General features: G+C 38.2%; 1 protein-coding gene and 1 long non-coding RNA gene across 12 annotated transcripts in view; one reads left to right on the forward strand and one right to left on the reverse strand.

Annotated features, from left to right (window-relative positions):
- Window positions 1–9,070, forward strand: part of LOC149919754 (uncharacterized) — a 31,314-nt gene extending 22,244 nt beyond the window's left edge. The window contains exons 2-3 of the long non-coding RNA XR_016470116.1: window positions 6,502–6,732; window positions 8,081–9,070. This is a non-coding gene — a long non-coding RNA (uncharacterized LOC149919754). The remainder of the gene's footprint in view (window positions 1–6,501; window positions 6,733–8,080) is intronic.
- TSPAN9 (tetraspanin 9) overlaps window positions 1–20,114 on the reverse strand; it is a 163,236-nt gene that overhangs the window by 63,616 nt on the left and 79,506 nt on the right. For 10 of the 11 annotated variants that reach the window (XM_090148239.1, XM_031611545.2, XM_090148227.1 and 7 more), the window contains one exon: window positions 17,178–17,257. In XM_090148239.1, coding sequence (XP_090004365.1) covers window positions 17,178–17,257 — 80 coding nt within the window. Of the gene's footprint in view, window positions 1–17,177; window positions 17,631–20,114 lie in introns of those variants that run through there. The other variant, XM_031611544.2, reaches the window with a different exon arrangement.

A 20,114-nucleotide genomic window follows, 5' to 3' on the forward strand; every position in this document is an offset into this window, starting at 1 on the left:
GCTAACGACTGAATTTTGAATGAATAACTTAATTTTCTGATTAGATCCTCAGTGTAGAACTAGTTGTTAACACAGGGAAATCAAAGAACTCTCAAAATAAAAGCAAAATAGAAGTTGCTTCTACCACTCAGTATAGGATGTTGTTTACATTTTTTTAATAAGGAATTGCTTCTGGAAGAAGCAATACCACTGCAGCTCAACAGGCATGAAACGACATTTTCTTGTAAAAGGTATCTCCCATCTTTCCACACACTTACCTGCAACATTTCCTTACCAAATGCACAATCTCACTGCTTCAGCTATAAAAACTTATCTGCCAGGCTTGAAATACGTGTGGTTCACCTAACCATTCACTGACATCTTTATCTCCCAAACACTCTTTGCATCCATCTTTGTGTGCCTAACTACATGGAATCAATTCTGGGATCAAATCAACATTTAAAATTGAAGACAGACCTAGTCCTCTTCTAAAAGCTTTCATAAAAATGGAGACCAACTGCTTACAAGTAGATTCACTACCATCAACCAAGATTTGGAGTGAGTACAGAAAACCTAACACACACCAGTGAACTTGCTACTTGCCCTTAATTTCAATTTTTAGCTGGGTGTCAATTATTACGCAATCAAATTTCTTAACTATAAGTCTTAATGGGGCAAGGGTCCCTTTGCATTTCTTTGTAGTGACAATGGGGAACTTACTGGGGTCTACTAACCTTTACTAACATAATAAAATTGTCAGAGAGAATTATGTCTGCAGAATTACTGAATCCAAAAATCTCTAATAGGAAGAAAATCATCAATCATCTATAGGTCTCAGGGGAATTAAGGGTCAGTTGAGACCTTTATTCATACCTCTGGAGCTGTTTCATAAATCATTCTCTAACTTTATATTCCAGCTTACCACCTGTAAAATATATAGAGATGTATTTTCTGTTTCTGCCTAACCCATTTCAAATTAAAGTCTCAGCTGCTAGGAGCACCTTTCACTGTTTCTTCATTCAGAATCTCATCGAACAAAACTGCTGGGATATTTCTCAGCAACTTTTCAACTAAATTAAGGAACAGTTAATGACCAAAACAAGTACCACAAATACTGTTTAATCTTTCAAACTCAGGGTCTGTCCAGAATAGGAACGATACTGTCATATGTTTGTGGCAAGCTCTGATCTCCCAAAGTTTTTCGTAATACTAAGCAGACGTAATTCAGTAAGGCTGTTTTTCCCCTTCATGCTCTTGAGTTTGAAAGTTTCCTTTGCTAGACCTGCCCACAATACCGCCTACAACACAGATAACCTTGAAGCAGCTAGCTAGAAAATACATTTCATCAATGACCAGCCATAAATCTGCACTCATAATGCAGCAAAAAGAGTCACCACTGAAATGAATGTCAATTCTGATAGCAATCTCATAAGAACAGAGTTGGGAGACACTACAGGGCAGCAACAACGAAGGAACAAGTCTTCCTCTCCCCAAAGCCGCAATTAAGCAAGAAAGTATGCAGGAAGTCATTATTAAAGTGGTGCTTTAATTACAGATTCTAGAAGCAGTTTAGGAGTAAGTTGAAACCAGCAACAAGACTCTTTACAAGATACCGAGGTTCTTTCAACATCTAAGAAAAAAATCTACCTGCTACCCACTCAAAAATCTGAAGTCATGTTAGTCAAATGGTGCATGCTAGCATAGTGCTATCTGATTTATAAAAGCAATTCCTCACAGAAGTGAAAATGAAACCTCTTAGCTTTTTCTGACAGAGACTGAGAAAGCAAGCAAGTAAGTAATCACAAATTATTATAGAAACTTGATCGTAGCCTGATTAGGACCTTTGCTTCCCCAACAGTTACTCAAATTTTGAACCTGCAGGAAAGGTATGACATTAGAACCAGTAAGGCTGGAAGCAGACAATACACAGGCAATTACAGATAGATTTGGGGCAGCAACAAAATCATATGACATTCATTCTGACCAAAAAAAAGAGGAAAAGAGTAGAGGGGAAGAAACAGAGAAAGCTTTTAACCTCCTCATTTCTTTCGTATTTCTTTATGATGTACATAGCAGAACTTTAAAGGACAGAAATTGTCTCATTTATGTATTCTCACAAGTAGGAGACCAGATGGGACTAAAATAGTGTTGTTTTCTTCCTTCTATATTAATTCTATGTACTTCCTCCTTAAAAGCTTGTTGAAAAACTCTTCAGAGATCTAGAATCAGGATCTAACTGGCGTTTTTAGAGTTGCTGATTAATAGGCAAACAGAAACCATTCAGATCCAAACAGAATTTTTTTCTCCTTTCCATTGTTTTGGCTCTCCTACCCTACACTCCTGCTATAGTTTCTCTTGCTCTGCTGAGAGTTTCTGAAGACACAGATATCGAGATAGATAACAACTATGGAATTGTTATAAACACAGACACAAAAAAAGGTGGGACATCACCAAAAAATATCAACCTCAGAAGTACAGGAGATAAAGTCAACTTTGAGGAATAACAAATCTTTTGCCACCTTTGGCATGCCACCTTTTGAGACAGCAAGTACTTAAGCTTTCCGAATGCATGCTCTGCTTCAAAAAGGACAAATCACTTGGAATAAGCTGGGGATGGGCACACAGTGACTGTTGTAACATTGAGCTGCAGTAACATTGCTTCTTCCAGATGCAAAACAAAACAAAACTAAACAGCTCAGAAAAATACTGTGAAGCAGTGTAACGCATACAACAATGTATCAAACAGTATACTGTACTAGAGAACACAATTATACTTCCCTGCAGCTTGAATGCAGGAGTGATAAGATAAACTTTTTTTTTGTCAGCTTGTGCCAACTGCACCTTCAGGTTGAAAGGCTTACACTGACATAGCTGCAGGACAGGTTACCAAAAGTACTGAAAGAAGTATTTGGTTTAAATGTACTCAATGAATACGATTATTTTGCTGTACTCAGCACTTGTTAGATCACACTCATGTGTGGTCCAGGTTTTGTCCTCCCAGTTCAAGAAAAATATTCAATACTTGGAGATCATCTGGCAGAACACCATCAAGATCAGCAATGTGCAAAAGTTGCTGCACTGAATTTTTGTGTACAGAGAAAAAAACTGAAAACAAACTGAATGAATTGAGAACTACTGGAATAGATTACCAAAAGCAATTATGGAATATCTCTTCCTTAAAATACTCAAGGCTCAGGTTGATCAGGCCATGGGTAATACAACTCAACTTCCACTTGCCTTCCACTCAGCAAAAGGCTGGACAAGATGATCTACAGGGATTCCTATCAACCTAGACTTTTTCTGTGATTCCATAATCTAAACGTATACTGTCATCTAAACATCTGCTAAATACTATTTATGCAATAACCTTATTTTTACATTAAATTTTTTTCTGATTTGAATGTAAAAAAAATATTAATTTCTCTGCCTTCTGCAAGTATTAGATATCATGTTGGTTTATTTATTTATCGTTTAAACTTTTTTATTATCTGGTTTGGAGTCCTATAAGAACATACAGACACACAGACTCTAGCTGTCTCTCTCCAAGTTAATTTGGAAATGAAGTGCAGGGAACACCACTGTAGAAGAAACCAAAGATCAAAGTATGTGACAGGCAGAATTTTTGAGCTTATGGGCAACGTCACGCATCCACAGCTGAACCGAGGCCACCACAAGCCTATTGGAGTTTGGAGCATGCTACATGTGGACTTGCTAGTCCTTGTCTCCAATAGTTCAGTCTGCTAGTCTGAGCCCTTGGCCCTCTATCAGTGGAGCATCCATGGCAGACACTTAGTTTTGGTGGCTCAGCTTGCCATGTGTATCAAGAGGATAAAAAGCACTGCTCATATTTACAAACTGTCAAATGGATAAATACATTAACTGGTCCTAAGGGACTAAGTCTTATAGAAACAGATGTAATGTCAATTCCCTAAAACTGAAAATTGATTTGACAGGGCAATCGGAATTGTAAGGAAGAATAATTAAGACAATACAGTTTATTAGTTAAATTAGAAAAAATATCTTCACAACCAAAAGACACTGGAAAAGAAAAGGCCCTCTTTGCGAACATGACAATAGCTAGAATAACTGGAATGGGGGCTGAGGGAGTATGCAGGACAGTAAGATTTCTATCCAGCTGATTAGTTTAAAACTACTGAGAAATGACATTAAATTAGATGTTTACAATTCTGAATTACAGTTCATTGACAGAACATCTTTTACCTGCTTAAGAACATAACCGATTGGAAGTTTTCAAAGACAATACAGAAGAAGAGATGAGTCTTGTGAATAACTCAAGCTATCCAGCAGTCACAAACTTGCTTACAAAATATAAGCATTCAGCTTATATGTAAGAAAAGTGTGCAAACAAATTAATCAAGAACCCTAACAGAAGAATATAGCTCTGATTCAGAAATAATCCTCCTGGTAACTGAAAGTTACTAGCAGAATTACTAGAAATATAAGTCAGGCCATCTAAAAAAAAATCAGAGTACATGCTACAGGGTCAGACACCAAAAATCAATGAATGATATGTGGTCAGTTGCAGAGATCATTACAAAACTGTTCATTTTATTATACTGATTTTATTTAGTTCTCTGAGCTAGTAAATTAAGCGAACACAGAATATTACATTGTCAACTGCTTCATTTTTGCACCATTTCAGACTCAATGATTGTACTTTACAGAGATGATTGTACACGACAGAATTACTCTGAGTAACCAGTTCCACAGTTTACCCTTATACATGCAGAGTAAGCTACCTGGTTAATGTTTTGCACTGTATGTGCAGAATAGCAGAAATGTGCTTATAAGCAACTAATACATCTCTGCTTATGATCAGTAATTAAACCAATGAATCCCTTCAGCTTACAGTCATCTCTTCATAGTCTTCTTTGGAAACTCATGATTTTCTTGTTTCAGTCCACTTAATTGTACTGAACTTAAATAAATAAATTAAAAAAAGAAACACTTATTTTAGTAAAAAAAAACAAACACCCATGAGTCACAAATCCTTACAGTGTTTGGAATTAATAGTTCTGTAAGTAACAAGACACACACCAATTTGTGCTGATTTAAAATCCTTGCAACAACTCTCAACACATCATATATTTCCCAGTCATGCACAGTTGATTCAAGATGCTGCTCTTAAGAATTGACAGTCATGTAGTCATTTTCTACAACTTCAACCTACAGCAGTTGAAATTGTACCTGAATGCACTTAGGAACTATGGAGAAATCTACAACAAAAATAAACAAATTAAATACAGATTCAGTTCCTGACTTCTCATGACTTGTCAGTATAATATTCAAAGAAAGACACATGGACACTTACATATGCTTGAAAATACACTGAAGTACTATTTCAGGTGCACTGACTAGAGAAACAGCACAAGGGTTTACATTAAGGAGAGTCAGAAAACAAGCCAAAGGAAGAAGTAGCAAATTCAGCTTGCAAGGAGAACCGAGTAGACTGAACAAGAACCCACAGATGCACAATTTCTTCCCCACTAAAACAGAAGTAACAATTTTTTTTTGCAAACACTACTGACTCTGAAAAATCATTTCTCATTTACTGAACTTAATAACAAACATAGCAAACACAAAGAGTAAAACAAATCACATGTTAGATATAGTCTGCTTAAGCTTGCATCCCCTCCGAGGCAGAATAGAGACACAGTTACTCTTGGGACCTGGCTATAACTTCATCCAGAGCAACCATAAACATCACCTGGATGTATTGTAATGCTCTGAAAAATCTAGCCTTAACTGCTCTACCTAAGCAGTGATAAACCTGTTGACCATGGTGCCCAATTTTAACAGATACCAATGAAGATGAACGACACATGACTTTCAAAATACAGACTGGCAGCAAGGCCAAGAATATTCAATATCCATAGTATACTGGATGACAGGAGTAATTCAATGAGGTTTGGACATTAATGTGAACTTTTGCTCAGCTCAGAAAAAGCAGCAGGAAAGAAGAATGATCACCACAGTCTGATTTCTGAACACTTTCTGCTGAATATACATTCAGCAGTCCTAAGCAGGAAGGTACTGAGCTGAAGGTACCAAGTAGACTTAGAGCTAATTTGTTTCAGAAAATTGTGAAATTACTTTTAGTTCGACGTCCATGGTCATTTCTGTAAACGGACATTAACATTATTAAGTTTGATGTTACCACCCCAGTAAGTTCAGTAAATACATTCAGTAACACACTTCCGGCTGTATTAGATCCCTTTACTTTGTTCAGAAGGTGTCATTTATTTGTTTTTGCAAGATACTTAAAACAAAACCCTAGATATCCATTACAATTCCGCCTTTAAGTCAAAGCTTCAGTGAGCTGCTGAAAGTCTAGGTAACCTTATTAGTGATGTGAGAGGAACACAGGATCTACAAAGTATACTGTACCAAATTATATGTGACAACTTGGCTGCCTCCTGGAAACGTCCTAATTTTATATACAGTGAAACAAACTGAACTTTATTTTCCAAATTCGGACTGCATCACATTTTTTCTATCCAGGTTCCATTCTGCACCAGCAACATTTAAATAAGACAGCGTCTTGGACATTCTGATAATGGAGTTACAAGCTTATCCTACTCTACATGCACAAGGAAGATAATACCTCTTTGGATCAGCATTTGCAGACCTACTTTCAAAGAAGACAGTAGGAAGACATACAAGGAATGTGCTAACAAAGGCCAAGTCAAGCAACTTATTATGATTTAGAGGACTCTATGGGTCTGGAGGCAAGTAAGGAAAATTGCAGCTATTATGCTTATTCATTATTATAATCATAGCCTTATAAAAGTTGGTATTATAGTTACTTTTTAAAATTGCAGAAATCAAGACACAGAGAGTTGAACATACTTGCTTAAGGTCAGAGAGACAGTGGATATACAGAATAGAACCTGAGTCATATTCTTAAAGAAATAAGTCTAACTGTGGGAGTTGGAAGACTGGGGGCATGTTTTCCAGTTTGAAAGTGTTATTCTACTTCACTTTCAATGACTATAAGCTTCTTAATACATAAATAAGGAAACTATGTACAGCAGGCTATTCTATATCAGATACACAAAACAAACCTGCATTTTAAGTTATGAGTCAACAGACCATTCACCCAAAATAACAAGCAGAAATGGCACTCCCGACCTACAGCTAGAGGAAGAACACTCCAGGACTGAAGGAAAAAAAAATAAAATAATTGAAACAAACAAAAAACCCAAACTACCAACTAATTAAAATATGATGTTAATAAAGAGCAGTAAACAGAGACAAACACTGTGAAAAGTGACATATCAGATGTCCCCCTATCAAGTTAATCAGCTTAGACTCACTTCCCTAAAAACAGTTATGGGGCCCCTGCTGCGAGGATAAAAACGTCTAGCTCAGCTCTGAAATAAACTTCAGTATTTTAAAATAAATCTAGCCTCAGGCCTCAAATAACATTTAACTGCTATGCTATAATGATATTTATTTTAAATGGAGTTTATTCACAGCATATTCATTAGGACACAATACTGTTTGAACTACACATTACTTTTCCTTCTTCTTCTAGACAAATCACTGACATGCAAAACATTTTTTTGCTAACTGTAATCCAACACTGATGTGTACATTTGCAAAGGCAATGTAAAGAGTGGTATACCACTTGGAGGGGAAACTAAAACTAAACTACGGAATCTTTTCACAGCTTCTCAAATTCATATTAAAAACAGAGTTCTTCTGCTAATGTGACTGAAAACAGTCTTTAGAAAATTAGGACCACTTCTTTTCTAGACTTCATTGTATTGCTCTGAATAATTTTTTTTTATTATCATTTATTTTTAGTACCCTTACTTTCATGGGATTGTACTGCAATTGTTATTCTGCTGCTGTCTTATGACATAAGAGTCAAAATATAACAGAAATAATTATCTCTATTATGTCAAGGGACAAGCATCTCAGGGTCATTCTCTACCTGTCTCTCCTTGCCATTATTCCCTGTGTCAATAAATGGAGGTTATCAGATAATGCAGCCAGGGGCAAGAGAATAGAAGAGAGAATTTGAACATGCTTCCTGTTCTAAGATGTCAGTAATTTGCAATTTTTCTCATTTCAGGGACAAACCATCTGCCCTCTTGAGCCTCAGAGATTAACTTTCAGTTATGCAGAGGGACAAAGCCTGCTCACAAGATTTAACTGACCAACAGGTTCAAATAAGCATTAAAGCTTTGGTGTGCTATTCCATATATTCCTGTTAAGGATAAATAAACATTTAAGTATGGATTACCATAAATAAACCATTCTAAAATCTCTGCCTAGTCTACAGTACCATTATCTCTGACAGCAGTCTCACCCAAACAGAAATGGACATGCTCCCTTTCTTTTAGTTTGATCTGAGACTTAATAAAACAGGACTTGCATGGCTGCAGTACTACTGTCTTTATGTACAATGATAATCACACAACATTGTTTTTCATCTATAAGAGAAAATATGAATTACTCCTGCTATAATAATAAATTAGACAAACAACTAATGCAGAAAAATCTCATCAGGAGCAATAGTTTTTATCTGTAACACGGTATCAATGGAAAATTTGCTGTATTGAAATTTTGCTGATACTTCAAGGTCAGCTACTCTTCAGCCCACATTTTTCTGCTCTTTACATTTTAGCAAAAAAGAAAATCTTAGCAATCCACTATAAATTTACTCCAAAGCTGAATATCAAATATCTGAATTTGGAAATTTGACTCCATTTAACTTAGATATGTGAACTTATCCTCATAAATATACTATTAATAATAAACTAGTACCATTCCTATGAGACATTTTTGAAATAGGTTAACTATAAACAACTAATAAGACACATTAAGGACCTAACTATACTTAGCTTTCCAGCACCTTGAAATACAGAGGATCAGAAATCGTATCATCTTGACAGATATATAGTTCCCACAATAAGACGCATTTTAAATTAAAATTAAAGCAATGTTAAATGTATTATAAATGTCTCACTGTATGTGCATTCGTTAACCTTAATTGATAAAACAAATTAAACTTAAGTCTGTTTTCTTGCAAAGTTCTCTGCTGAAGTTTTAATATTTTATTCCTGCCAGTTCAAATTTTACTTTTTAATTCTCATTTTGAAATTCTCACGTCATGAATAACATTTATTTTCAAAATTTTTGTTTATAAAATTTCCATTATATACATAGCATGATTTTCTTATACAGTCTGTGAAAAGTTTCTATAAACCTTTCCTCTGATTAAAAAAAAATGAAGTGAAACCTATCCTATAAATACATGTAACCTAAACTTTTTAATTTAATGAATACCTTTCTTGACAACTAAGTTGTTATCTGTAAACGCAAACATCAATACTGGATTTCTTCTGCAGAGTTACACAGGGAGCTCCTCAATCTCCATATATTTGCTCATAAACATTCTGAAGACAAACTAAGTCAGCAAACATTTGCATTTGCCCCCTCCCTTTACAAAACAAATTACACACTTAAGATAAATTCAGTGTAAATCATCATCCCAGCCACATTTAAATACTATAAGCTTCCTTAACCCTCAGCTCAGACTTCCCTAATCTCTGAAAGAAAGCAATGCCAGATGGCCATGAACAACTGCTGAGAGGACCACAGAGAAACACCTGTAGCTCTTAGTACTACGTTGGAGAAACACCTGTTTCAACTTACTGCTCAGCCACACTTAGATCAAATTGCTGTGTAGAACTTGCATGCAATCCTTCTACATTAGCTCATACATCTGCTTTTAGCTTACAAAAAACGTAATTTTTGTCATGAATCTAATTGAACAAAACTTACGTCCTGTTGGGCAGAAACAATACTCCAACTCTTCATCATGTTTATTTCAGCAGCAATATGCTTGCTAAATGGAGACAAGAGCAATCCACTAAACAATGCACTTCTCCATCACCTCCATGCATATACATGTTGATACAGATAAGTCTGAATAAAAATATGTACACACATACATATGTATGTGTATGTATATGATCTGCGTACATATACATATATATTGTGTGTTATATACTGCTCTGAAGGGCTGCTCTGAAAGTAAAGCCTCCTATTTTATTATGTTGGCCCATGACATCAGAGGCAGGTGATGGTGGTACAACAGTAGAGATTGAACCTTCCTGCCAACGATCCATTACATTCTGCTGCCACATGACAGACAGAGTGGCAGTCTGACAAAACGACATCTGACATGGAAGTGCATATGAAGCAAAGGTGTGGAATAGAATACTTCAACATAGAAATAATGGCACTCACTGACATTCATCAATGTTTGTTGCATGTTTATGAAGACCAGACAGCAGATGCTAGCACAGTGAGGAGGTGGGTGGCGCATTTTAGCAGTGGTGACAGCAGTGTGAAAGGCAAGAAACAATCCAGGCAACCATGCACAGCCGTCATACTACAAAATGAAAAGCATCTTGATCAGCTCATCCATGAGAATCTGTGGATTACAATCAGGGATATATGTATGGAGCTCAATATGAGCTCCAATGCACTGAAAACAATGGTTGCAACACTGGAACATCGCAAAGTTTGTGCCACATGGATCCCATGAACACTACAGGAACAGAAAGAACACTGTATGCTAGTCTGTCAGGATCTATTGAACCAATACGAAGCTGAAGATGACAGTGTCCTGAACTGTATCATCATCATTGATGAGACAAGCTGTCATCACCACTATGAGAAAGAGTCCATGAAGTGGCCACATGGGAATTCCCTCCTGAAGAAAAAGTTCAAGAAGCAGCCTCTAGTAGGTAAAATGATGAGAACTATCTCTTGCGATAAGAAAGGGGCTAGCCTTCTGGATTTCCAGGAACACATACAAACCATCAACTCCGAATGCTACGTCACAATGCTGACTAAGCTAAAGGCTCAGAGTTCCAGGCCAGAGAAGAAGATAACTTTTCTCTTGCAACACAATAACACCAGGCCCCATACCAATTTGAAGACCTTTGAACACTCTGCTAGTTTTCTCTTAACTGTCCTACCACACCCACTGTACAGTCCGGATTTGGTGACTTCTCTTCTGACTTCCACCTGTTCAGGCTGATGAAACATGGATGGTGTGAGCAACACCACCATCATAGTAGCTGTAAAACAGCAACAGTTGGTCACCTCTGCTGGTGCAGATCTTTAAAAGCAAGGCATTCAAGCTCTTGTCCATGGCTGGCAAAAATACACAGCTAATAGTGGTGACTACTTAAAAAATAGCATTTTGTAGCTGAGAATTCATTCTGTCCAATAGTGTTATTGTGCTACTTGTATCTGTTGTGGTTTCCATGGAAATAGGAGGCACTACATTTAGAATGACCTACGTACATGAAAAGAGAATGTCTGCCTCCAAAATTTCCTCATGAAACCAGCACCGGAATTTCAACTCACAAAAGAACTAATAAGAATTAAGAAGTACTTCAAGAAACTGCTGCAGTATCTTGTAAAAGTTGCTTTGGAAAATATTAATTTACTGTCTACTTCATATCAAAAACTCACTCCTCATCATTATAACCAGGAACTATTTCATTTTCTCTAGAGTTCTTTTCTAACTTTTTTCTATTTAATTCCCTTTCTCTGAACAACTCTTCCAATTCTCAAAAAGTGAGCCCAATTGACAGCCAAATCCCGAGTCATCTCTCAACTCCCATTGAAAATAAGAAGAGATGAGCATGAGATTAAGTCATTCAGCAACTGATCATCTTTCTTTCACTTTAAACTTCATTCCACTTCCTTCCATTGCAACTACCTACTTGCTTTCCGAATGCACAACTGCCTTATCCTTTCCTCTATACTTCCTTTTGTTGACAGTAAAAATTGTCAGGTCCATCTGCAATTCATGTTTAGGAACTTTTTTAACTAAAAAGACAGATTTTTTATTATTGTTTTCTAGCTGAGAATTTGTTGTATCAAATAGTGTTATTGCGCTGCTTGTGTCTGTTGTAGTTTCCACGGAAATAAATTGGAGGCATTACCTACATCTATATATCATAGAATCATAGAATGGCCTGGGTTGAAAAGGACCATAATGATCATCTAGTTTCAACACCCCAGTTATGTGCAGGGTCACCAACCAGTAGCCCAAGCTGCCTACAGCCTCATCCAGCCTGGTCTTGAATGCCTCCAGGGACAGGGCATCCACAACCTCCTTGGGCAACCTGTTCCAGTGTGTCACCACTCTCTGTGTGAAAAACTTCCTCCTAATGTCTAACCTAAACCTCCCCTGTCTCAGTTTAAGACCACTCCCCCTTGTCCTATCACTATCCATCCTCGTAAACAGCCATTCCCCTTCCTGTTTATATGCTCCCTTCAAGTACTGGAAGGCCACAATAAGGTCTCCCCAGAGCCTTCTCTTTTCCAAGCTAAACAAGCCCAGTTCCCTCAACCTTTCCTCATAGGAGAGGTGCTCCAGCCCTCCAATCATCTTAGTGGTCCTCCTCTGGGCCCGCTCCACGTCCTTCCTGTACTGGGGGCCCAGGCCTGGACGCAGTACTGCAGATGGGGCCTCACAAGAGCTGAGTAGAGGGGGACAATCACCTCCCTCTCCCTGCTGGCCACTCCTTTTTTAATGCAGCCCAGAATACAGTTGACCTTCTGGGCTGCAAGCACACACTGCTGGCTCATGTCCAGCTTCTCATCCACCAGCACCCCCCAAGTCCTTCTCTGCAGGGCTGCTCTCAAGGAGATCTTCCCCCAGCTTGTATAAATACCTGGGATTGCTCAACACCCTGCACTTGGCCTTACTGAACCTCATTAGGTTTTCATGGGCCCACTTCTCCAGCCTCTCCAGGTCCCTCTGGCTGGCTTCCTTCCATTGTATCGACCACACTGCTCAGCTTGGTGTCATCTGCAAACTTGCTGAGGGTGCACTCAATGCCATCGTCTATGTCATTGATAAAGATGTTGAAGAGCATGGTCCCAAGACTGACCCTCGAGGGACACCGCTTGTGACTGGCCTCCACCCTAACACAGAACCACTGATTACAACCCTTTGGCTGTGTCCAGCCAGCCAATTCCTAATCCACTGAACAGTCCATCCTTCAAATCCATACCTCTCCAATTTAGAGAGAAGGATATGGTGAGGGACCATGTCAAAGGCCTTGCAGAAGTCCAGGTAGATGACATACACCACCCTTTCCCCATCCATCGAAGCCATCACTCCATCATTAGAAGGCCACCAGGTTGGTCAGACATGATCTGCCCTTGGTGAAGCCATGCTGGCTGTCTCAAATCACCTCTTTATCTTGTATGTGCCATAACATAGCTTCTAGGATGATCTGCTCCATGATCTTCCCAGGCACAGAGTTGAGGCCCACCGGCCTGTAGTTCCTGGGTCTTCCTTTCTCCCTTTCTTAAAAATGGGAGTAATGTTTTCCTTTTTCCAGTCACAGGGGACTTCACCAGACAGCCATGATTTTTCAAATATGATGGAGTTACTTAGCAACCACATCAGCCATGTCTTTCAGAACCCTAGGATGGATATCATCTGGCCCCATGGACTTACACACGTTCAATTTCATGAGGATGACTCGGGCTTGTTCCACTGTTACAGTGGGACAAAAACCGCTCCCCACACCCTCACTTAGAGGCTCACGGTCCTGGCAGACACAGGAAGCCTGACACCCACGAAGACTGAGGCAGAGCACTCATTGAGTACCTCAGCTTTTGTTATGTCTGAGGAAGCCAGCTCCCCGTTACCTTTCATCAGAGGGGGAACACTCTCCTTGGCCTGTCTTTTCCTGCCTATGTACCTGTAGAATCCCTTCTTGTTATCTTTCACATCCCTTGCCAAGTTCAGCTCCATCTGCACCTTGGCTTTACCAATCCTATCTTTACACACATGGACAACAGCCCTGTATTCCTCCCAGGATACACAACCCTGCTTTCACCTCTTTTCTCTCAGTTTAAGCTGCACGTCTTTGCACAGTCACAACAGTTGCTTGCCCCCCTGCTCAACTTCTTCTGCTGGCGGATGGAGAGCCGTTGCGCTCTCAGAAGGGTGTCCTTAAAGAGCTGTCAGCTTTGTTCTGTACCCACGCCCTTAAGGACAGTTTCCCAGGGGGTCCCACTCAGCAGTTCCTTGAGCAGCTGGTGGTCTCCTAAAGCACAGCGTCCTAGCTCTGCTTTTTGCCAGGCCCGCATTCTTCAAGATCACAAACTCCACCAAGGCATGGTCACTACAGCCCAGGCTGCCTCCAATCTTAACCTCTCTAATGCTCTCCTCTGCAATATATATATATTTTATATATATATATGCATACATAATTAATCTTCAAATATGTGTGATCTGGCTGACAGGCAGAAGGAATAGTACAGTTCACTGGCACATGTGGGAGAGACTAAATCTTCTTCTCTGTGTCAATAAGCAAAAAATGGAAAAAACATCCTTCTTTGGGCCAACGCTGAGAATTGTTCAAGATAACAGGGTCCAGATTTCTTGGACACCAGAGGTAAACACTGTTCGTCATTTTTCAGTAGATGTGTTGAAGAACTACTGTAGCACTACAGTAGAACAACACTTCCCAGCAGCCAACCATTGCGCTACTACAAATCTTGAACAAAGTAGCTTTATGGAAAGTACACTGGTCATTCAGATTGCCCATTAACTACTTCATTTGCCACATAGCTGCTAGACTGGCATGTGTTTAAAGACACCTTGGAACTGCTTTCAATCTCTGTTTACAGTTGCCTAAAAAAAGGGTTTTGAAATAAAAGAAATCACTTTGCACTACAAAAGATGATTGTCACTGCTCAAGAGCAGACACAATTTCATGGTTCTGGACTTCTCTTTCTTAATAAAAATTCTGAAGGATGCAAGGCTCAAGTTGCAGTGGGGTACTACAGTCCTAGACACAGCCCTGTCAGCAATGCTGGGAAACATATTCTGTACTTAACAGCTCAGTGTGCTGAAGACAAGGACTAATGAGACCAGGCAAACCTGGGAATGAAGAAAAAGGGTTGAGAGGGAAGACAGAACTGAAAAAGCAGGGAGTGCTTCAGTACAGAGTAGAAGTAGGAGGCAGTAGCAGAGCTGCCTGGGAAGCCTAGAGCTGGGCTTGCAGGAAAGTTTAAGGCAGGAGTGAGAGACACCAAAATTTTCAGAGTCAGCAAGGAACACATACACACAGCCAAACACCCAAAGCCCATCAGCCATAATATAACAAACAAAGGTTCCCAGGTGTACTACAGTACACTTGCCTATAGCATGCTTCATTCTAGCTCACATTTCCATGAGTAAAATAAGATGGCTTATTTACTTGAATGGCTTAAGACACAGGGTAGTAACACAGTCTGATTACGAACAATAAGAATCTAGCAAGACTTCAGTCCTCTCAAATGATGCACAATATGTCAAGTTTGGCTGGCAGAACTGCATTCAAGTCAGGTAAAGAGAAGAAAGGAGGAATTTAATACAGCTAAGGTGAACAACATAAATCAGGCTGGTTGATCAAATTTCTGTTGCAACTAACTTCGAAAAGTACTTGACATCTTGCACGTCAGCATTCTTCTGTAATTGTGATTATACGGAACCATATTTATTCTGTATAGCATAGCTCATAAAAAAACCATTTTTGGAATATCAGAGATGTGACAATGTTTAATAACAGAAAGAAAAGTAATATAATCCTAATAAGAAAACACATGTATTTTAGTAAGTGAGGGTGAAGAGATAACTAATGACTGATCACAGAGAACACAAATAAGGTATCAGAAGAGCTGTTCCAAAAATAATGGCAACAAGCATCATATGAAAAAAAATGCTTCCAAGGCATCAAAGTAATGTAACCTTCAAGTTGAATAAAAGTGATTAATCTCAGGAACAGTTAAGGCGATTTCCTGATAGTGTTTGTATACAAAATATAAAAAAATAAAAATATACAAACTTTGATGGACTCTTCTTCACTCCTTTCTTTCCATTTCTTTCTATTTAGCTAAGATTCACACAATTTCAGTGGATGAAACATTTCAATCTATTTCTGTTAAAAGATCGCCGTTGGTGGTTCAGTGCTAGACCAAATCTCCCATTAATGCTTGCTCCTAAAAGTTATTTCAGTAAGTGGGTCAGATGAACAGAGAAGCTGCTAGTAAGACTCCCAACTTTAAACACTGATGACTACAAACCACCTAAACTGTATCGTTAATCTTCTTTTAAAATAAATCTAGAAAAGATGTCTTCGTTTATTTATGAGGTGTACTGTATATTTCTGGACCACAAACATTAATGATGTGGTTCATACATTCAAGTACTGTAATCATCAGGAAAACAGTGACCTTTGCTTTTAAATGAAGCAAACTATTTCATTTTCAGCTGTATTCACGCACCGAGTATTAGAATTAGTCTGTATGTTCCTCAGCAATACTGTTCATTCAAGGATGCCTAGCTGCCAATTGATTTGAACATCTCCTCCCTACCTTGTACCTCACATCATTTTGTTCGAAGTAGACATTATGCTTTTAATTTGCTTGTTGAGGCATTGTTAAAACTCCTCTTGCCTCTTGGCTGACAGAAGAAAATCAATTTTGATCCTTCAGAAGTAAATGCAAACTTCCAATTTCACATATCAATGTGGACAACTGTAGCTGAAACTGAACCCAGACTACTTCATCATTCCAGTTATTTCACATTTTTGCTGATATTGTAAGAGGTTAGAACACAGGCAATTAATTGTTTTTAACTGGAGAAATGGAACAGAATTTCCTTCAAACAAAAAGGCAGCTTGTGAATGAAGTTTACAATAAATAAACAGCATTTTTGTCAACAGCAAAAATGTACTTCAAAATTATATTTAACTACAGCTTAATAAATTATGAAACCTGCCACCACAGGATTTTAACCCTACAGTAATTCTTCTCTTCTCGAAGAATAACAGTTTTGCCATTTCTTAAATAACCCAGTTCAAAACACATAAGAATATTGAGTTTCACGAATTATTAGTTGAATCACAGCAGCCAGATGATAATAAAGATACTAAAATTGTACATTTTCTCATTAGGCATGGGTTTAATACTGAATGTATTCCATGCAAGTATGAGAGACAGGGCAAGGAGGGGAGGAGGAGACAGCAGGGGGGAGGGGAAGAACTTACTGTAGTGCTTCAGAGATGCACTATAAATGTAATGCAGCAGTACAGACAACAGTGACAAATGAAGGCAACTGAAAATGCAGTACTCACCCAAAATATCAAATTGAAAAGGAACATCATATATTTCAAACAACACAGGCAGCCTCTTGTCATGTCGCACTTCTTAAATTCTAAAAGGAAAACAAAGGATAGATCCAGGTAAAAGACCACATATTTGCTGCCTTTGGGTGCACTGTATTTGTTACTTTTTATGCCAGTCCCAGTTTCGACGCCAGTGTGGTTCTGTGCGCGTGATCCAGCTGTACCATAGAAAGCTCCAGCAGTAAAACCTCGACCAAATTGCCTTCCTGAGGCAGAAGATTTAGCAAAATCTGAGTCTTTGCTATCCAAAGATGGACTCCGGTGAATTGAAGAATCCTCGCTACTTGACTTCTCCATGATTTCTCTTTCCATAGTTGTCAGATTCAATGTACAGCATCTCTCAGTATTAAATGCAATGCAATACAGGCTTTCTGTATTTCGCTTATCTTTTTCTTCACACATAAATCAGATTACTGCAGAATTTATTCACTGCATTGTTGCTATTTATCTATTTTTTATAGCAATGCAGGCTGTACTCTATCCATAGCATGGATTTATTCCTTAATATCCTATCCATGCACAGACTCATGATTTATCTTGATAAATCAGATATGAAGAACTCCAGTTTTTATTCAAGAGCCACAGGCTCATCTCTCTGCCCTTATTCTACAGCCCTCTAATCTATAAGCAGCAGATGGTCCTTGCATCCATTTCCAAAAAGCTTCTGCAGTACACCTGGGAGAACACTCTGTCGCCTGACCACTTTTCCTGCTCTAACCTTCCCTCTCTGAGTCTGTCTGTTTCACACGCTGTCTTTTTTTCCCACCCGTTTACAGTATCTCATTTAGTAATCAGCTATCAGAGTGCACTCTGTGTTTCACTGCTGTTGATGTGAAATCAGCAGCAACTGCAACCACTGGGCATTTCCCACAGAAATCCCTGACCTAATAGCAAATAATAAATCCACCCTCTTTCTTGCTCCTCCCCTCTGCTTTCCATCTAACCAGTTAGAAGAAGTCTTCTCCCACAGGGCACGCCTCCATGACACAGTATCTTTAATAGGATTAGAATTACTCTTGACTATACAAGTGCACAACAGAAAATCTCTTTAAATGTCAAATACTGTTTAGCTGTTTATGAGCTAGAACTGTGAGGTAATAGTACTTTTCCATTGCAATCAAATTATGTTAAAATATATATTAGACAGCCAAGAACTAGCCTCCCTCTATGCACAAAATGAACACTGACTACACAAACAGAATTTTCTTCGGGCTTAAATGTCATGGGACAAGGTACTGGAACAGACTAGCAGCCAGCATACACTGAATAGACATATATCTCACTTATGCATGCACACAGTGACACCATCACCTCTGAAATAATTAATGCTGTAAGCATATTATGAACTAGAAACACTGACCCAAATGTCACATTTCTTTTCCAGATAGTAGCACAACATTCCTGACAGGACCTTGAAATAGAGGAGGCAGGAGTGTGCATGTGTGTTGGCGCCTATGCTTGAGGGGGGGGAAGGGAAAGGGGCAATAATTTTGGTCACACTTGGTGCTTTCAAATGTGTGATTTTGTCAAGACTGTAAACACACCACAAGGATGTTGCAAAGGGAGAAAACATTTAAATTGTAAATTATTGTTTTCTTTTTTCAAAGAAAGGATAATAGGAGGCCACTACAAAAGAAATACAACTACCAGGAAAAAAATATATATGCCAAATTAGAGCTGATCCTGTGAAATTTCTTTACTCTTAGATATCTATGCCCAACAGCTCTTTAAATTTCTGTTATTTTTACATTGCAACATTGGAATCAACTTCCTAAAGCAGTTATGTGCCTTTATTGATAGGTTTTTCCTGTGAAAATATCCTTATTTTCATGTGAAAATAACCATAAAGTGGTTCATGTAATGAAATACTTAGCATTTGTGAATGTAAAATTCTTTCTCTGTGTTTGAATAACATTTCAGCAGGCAGGCCCAAGCCTTTATTAAGCATGCTTATTCACTCTATTTTTTAGAAGTCCTTTCAGAATTACCTGTATCAAGTTTCTCCATCGTAATTGCAACTGTATGTTTAATAAAGACTAAGTAGTCCACATGAAATACTGCAGCAGAAAAGTTTCTGCACATAACACAAGGAGGAAAAAATCCAAAGATGTGCAAGCTTGGTATGCCATGACCAGGAATCTGCCTGAGTCACTGGAACTTGCAGGATAAGTAGCATTCAAAGCACAAAGCAAATGCCTAAGTATCGTTTTAGAAGAATGAAAACACTCTTCCCTTTGAAAATTTACTTGAGAATTCACTGATTGTGAAGTTATGCCATTTGAATCCTATGCTGCAGCTAGTTACTTTCAGAATTTACCAAAATAAGCAAAAAATAATATGAGACTGCACAGGTTATCTACAGTCTAATATATTTTTTTCTGTTTACTCTTTAGTTTGCCATAAGATTTACACTGACAAACTAGAAAGAAAGGAGGTAGATATTCAGAAAAAAATAATGTTGCGTATTTGTGAAAAATATTGCATTATAAATATCTGCCTCAATTACTAACAGCTACATTACAATAACAAATTATACACACATCAAGATTAAAAAAGAATTATTTTATAATGTACAAAAAATCTCCATAAATCCAGTCAGAGTCTGTAAATGGTAAAAACATTTATTATTGCTGGTTAAGAAAAAAGGCTCACCCAAGCTTTTTCCAATTTTTTATTAGTAGACCATCTTCATTTTTTCACAGAATTATAGAATCACCAAGGTTGGAAAAGACGGTCAAGTCCAACCATCCACCTATCACCAAAATTTCCCAATAACCTTCAGTACAATATCTAAACATTTCTTAACACCTCTACTACCTCCTGCGAAGCACGTTTCAACACCTAACCACTCTTCTGGAGAAGAAATTTTTCCTGATGTCCAAACTG

Source organism: Phasianus colchicus, chromosome 1, assembly GCF_987193195.1.
Source record: "Phasianus colchicus chromosome 1, bPhaCol1.hap1.1, whole genome shotgun sequence".
Classification (NCBI taxonomy): Eukaryota; Metazoa; Chordata; class Aves; order Galliformes; family Phasianidae; genus Phasianus; species Phasianus colchicus.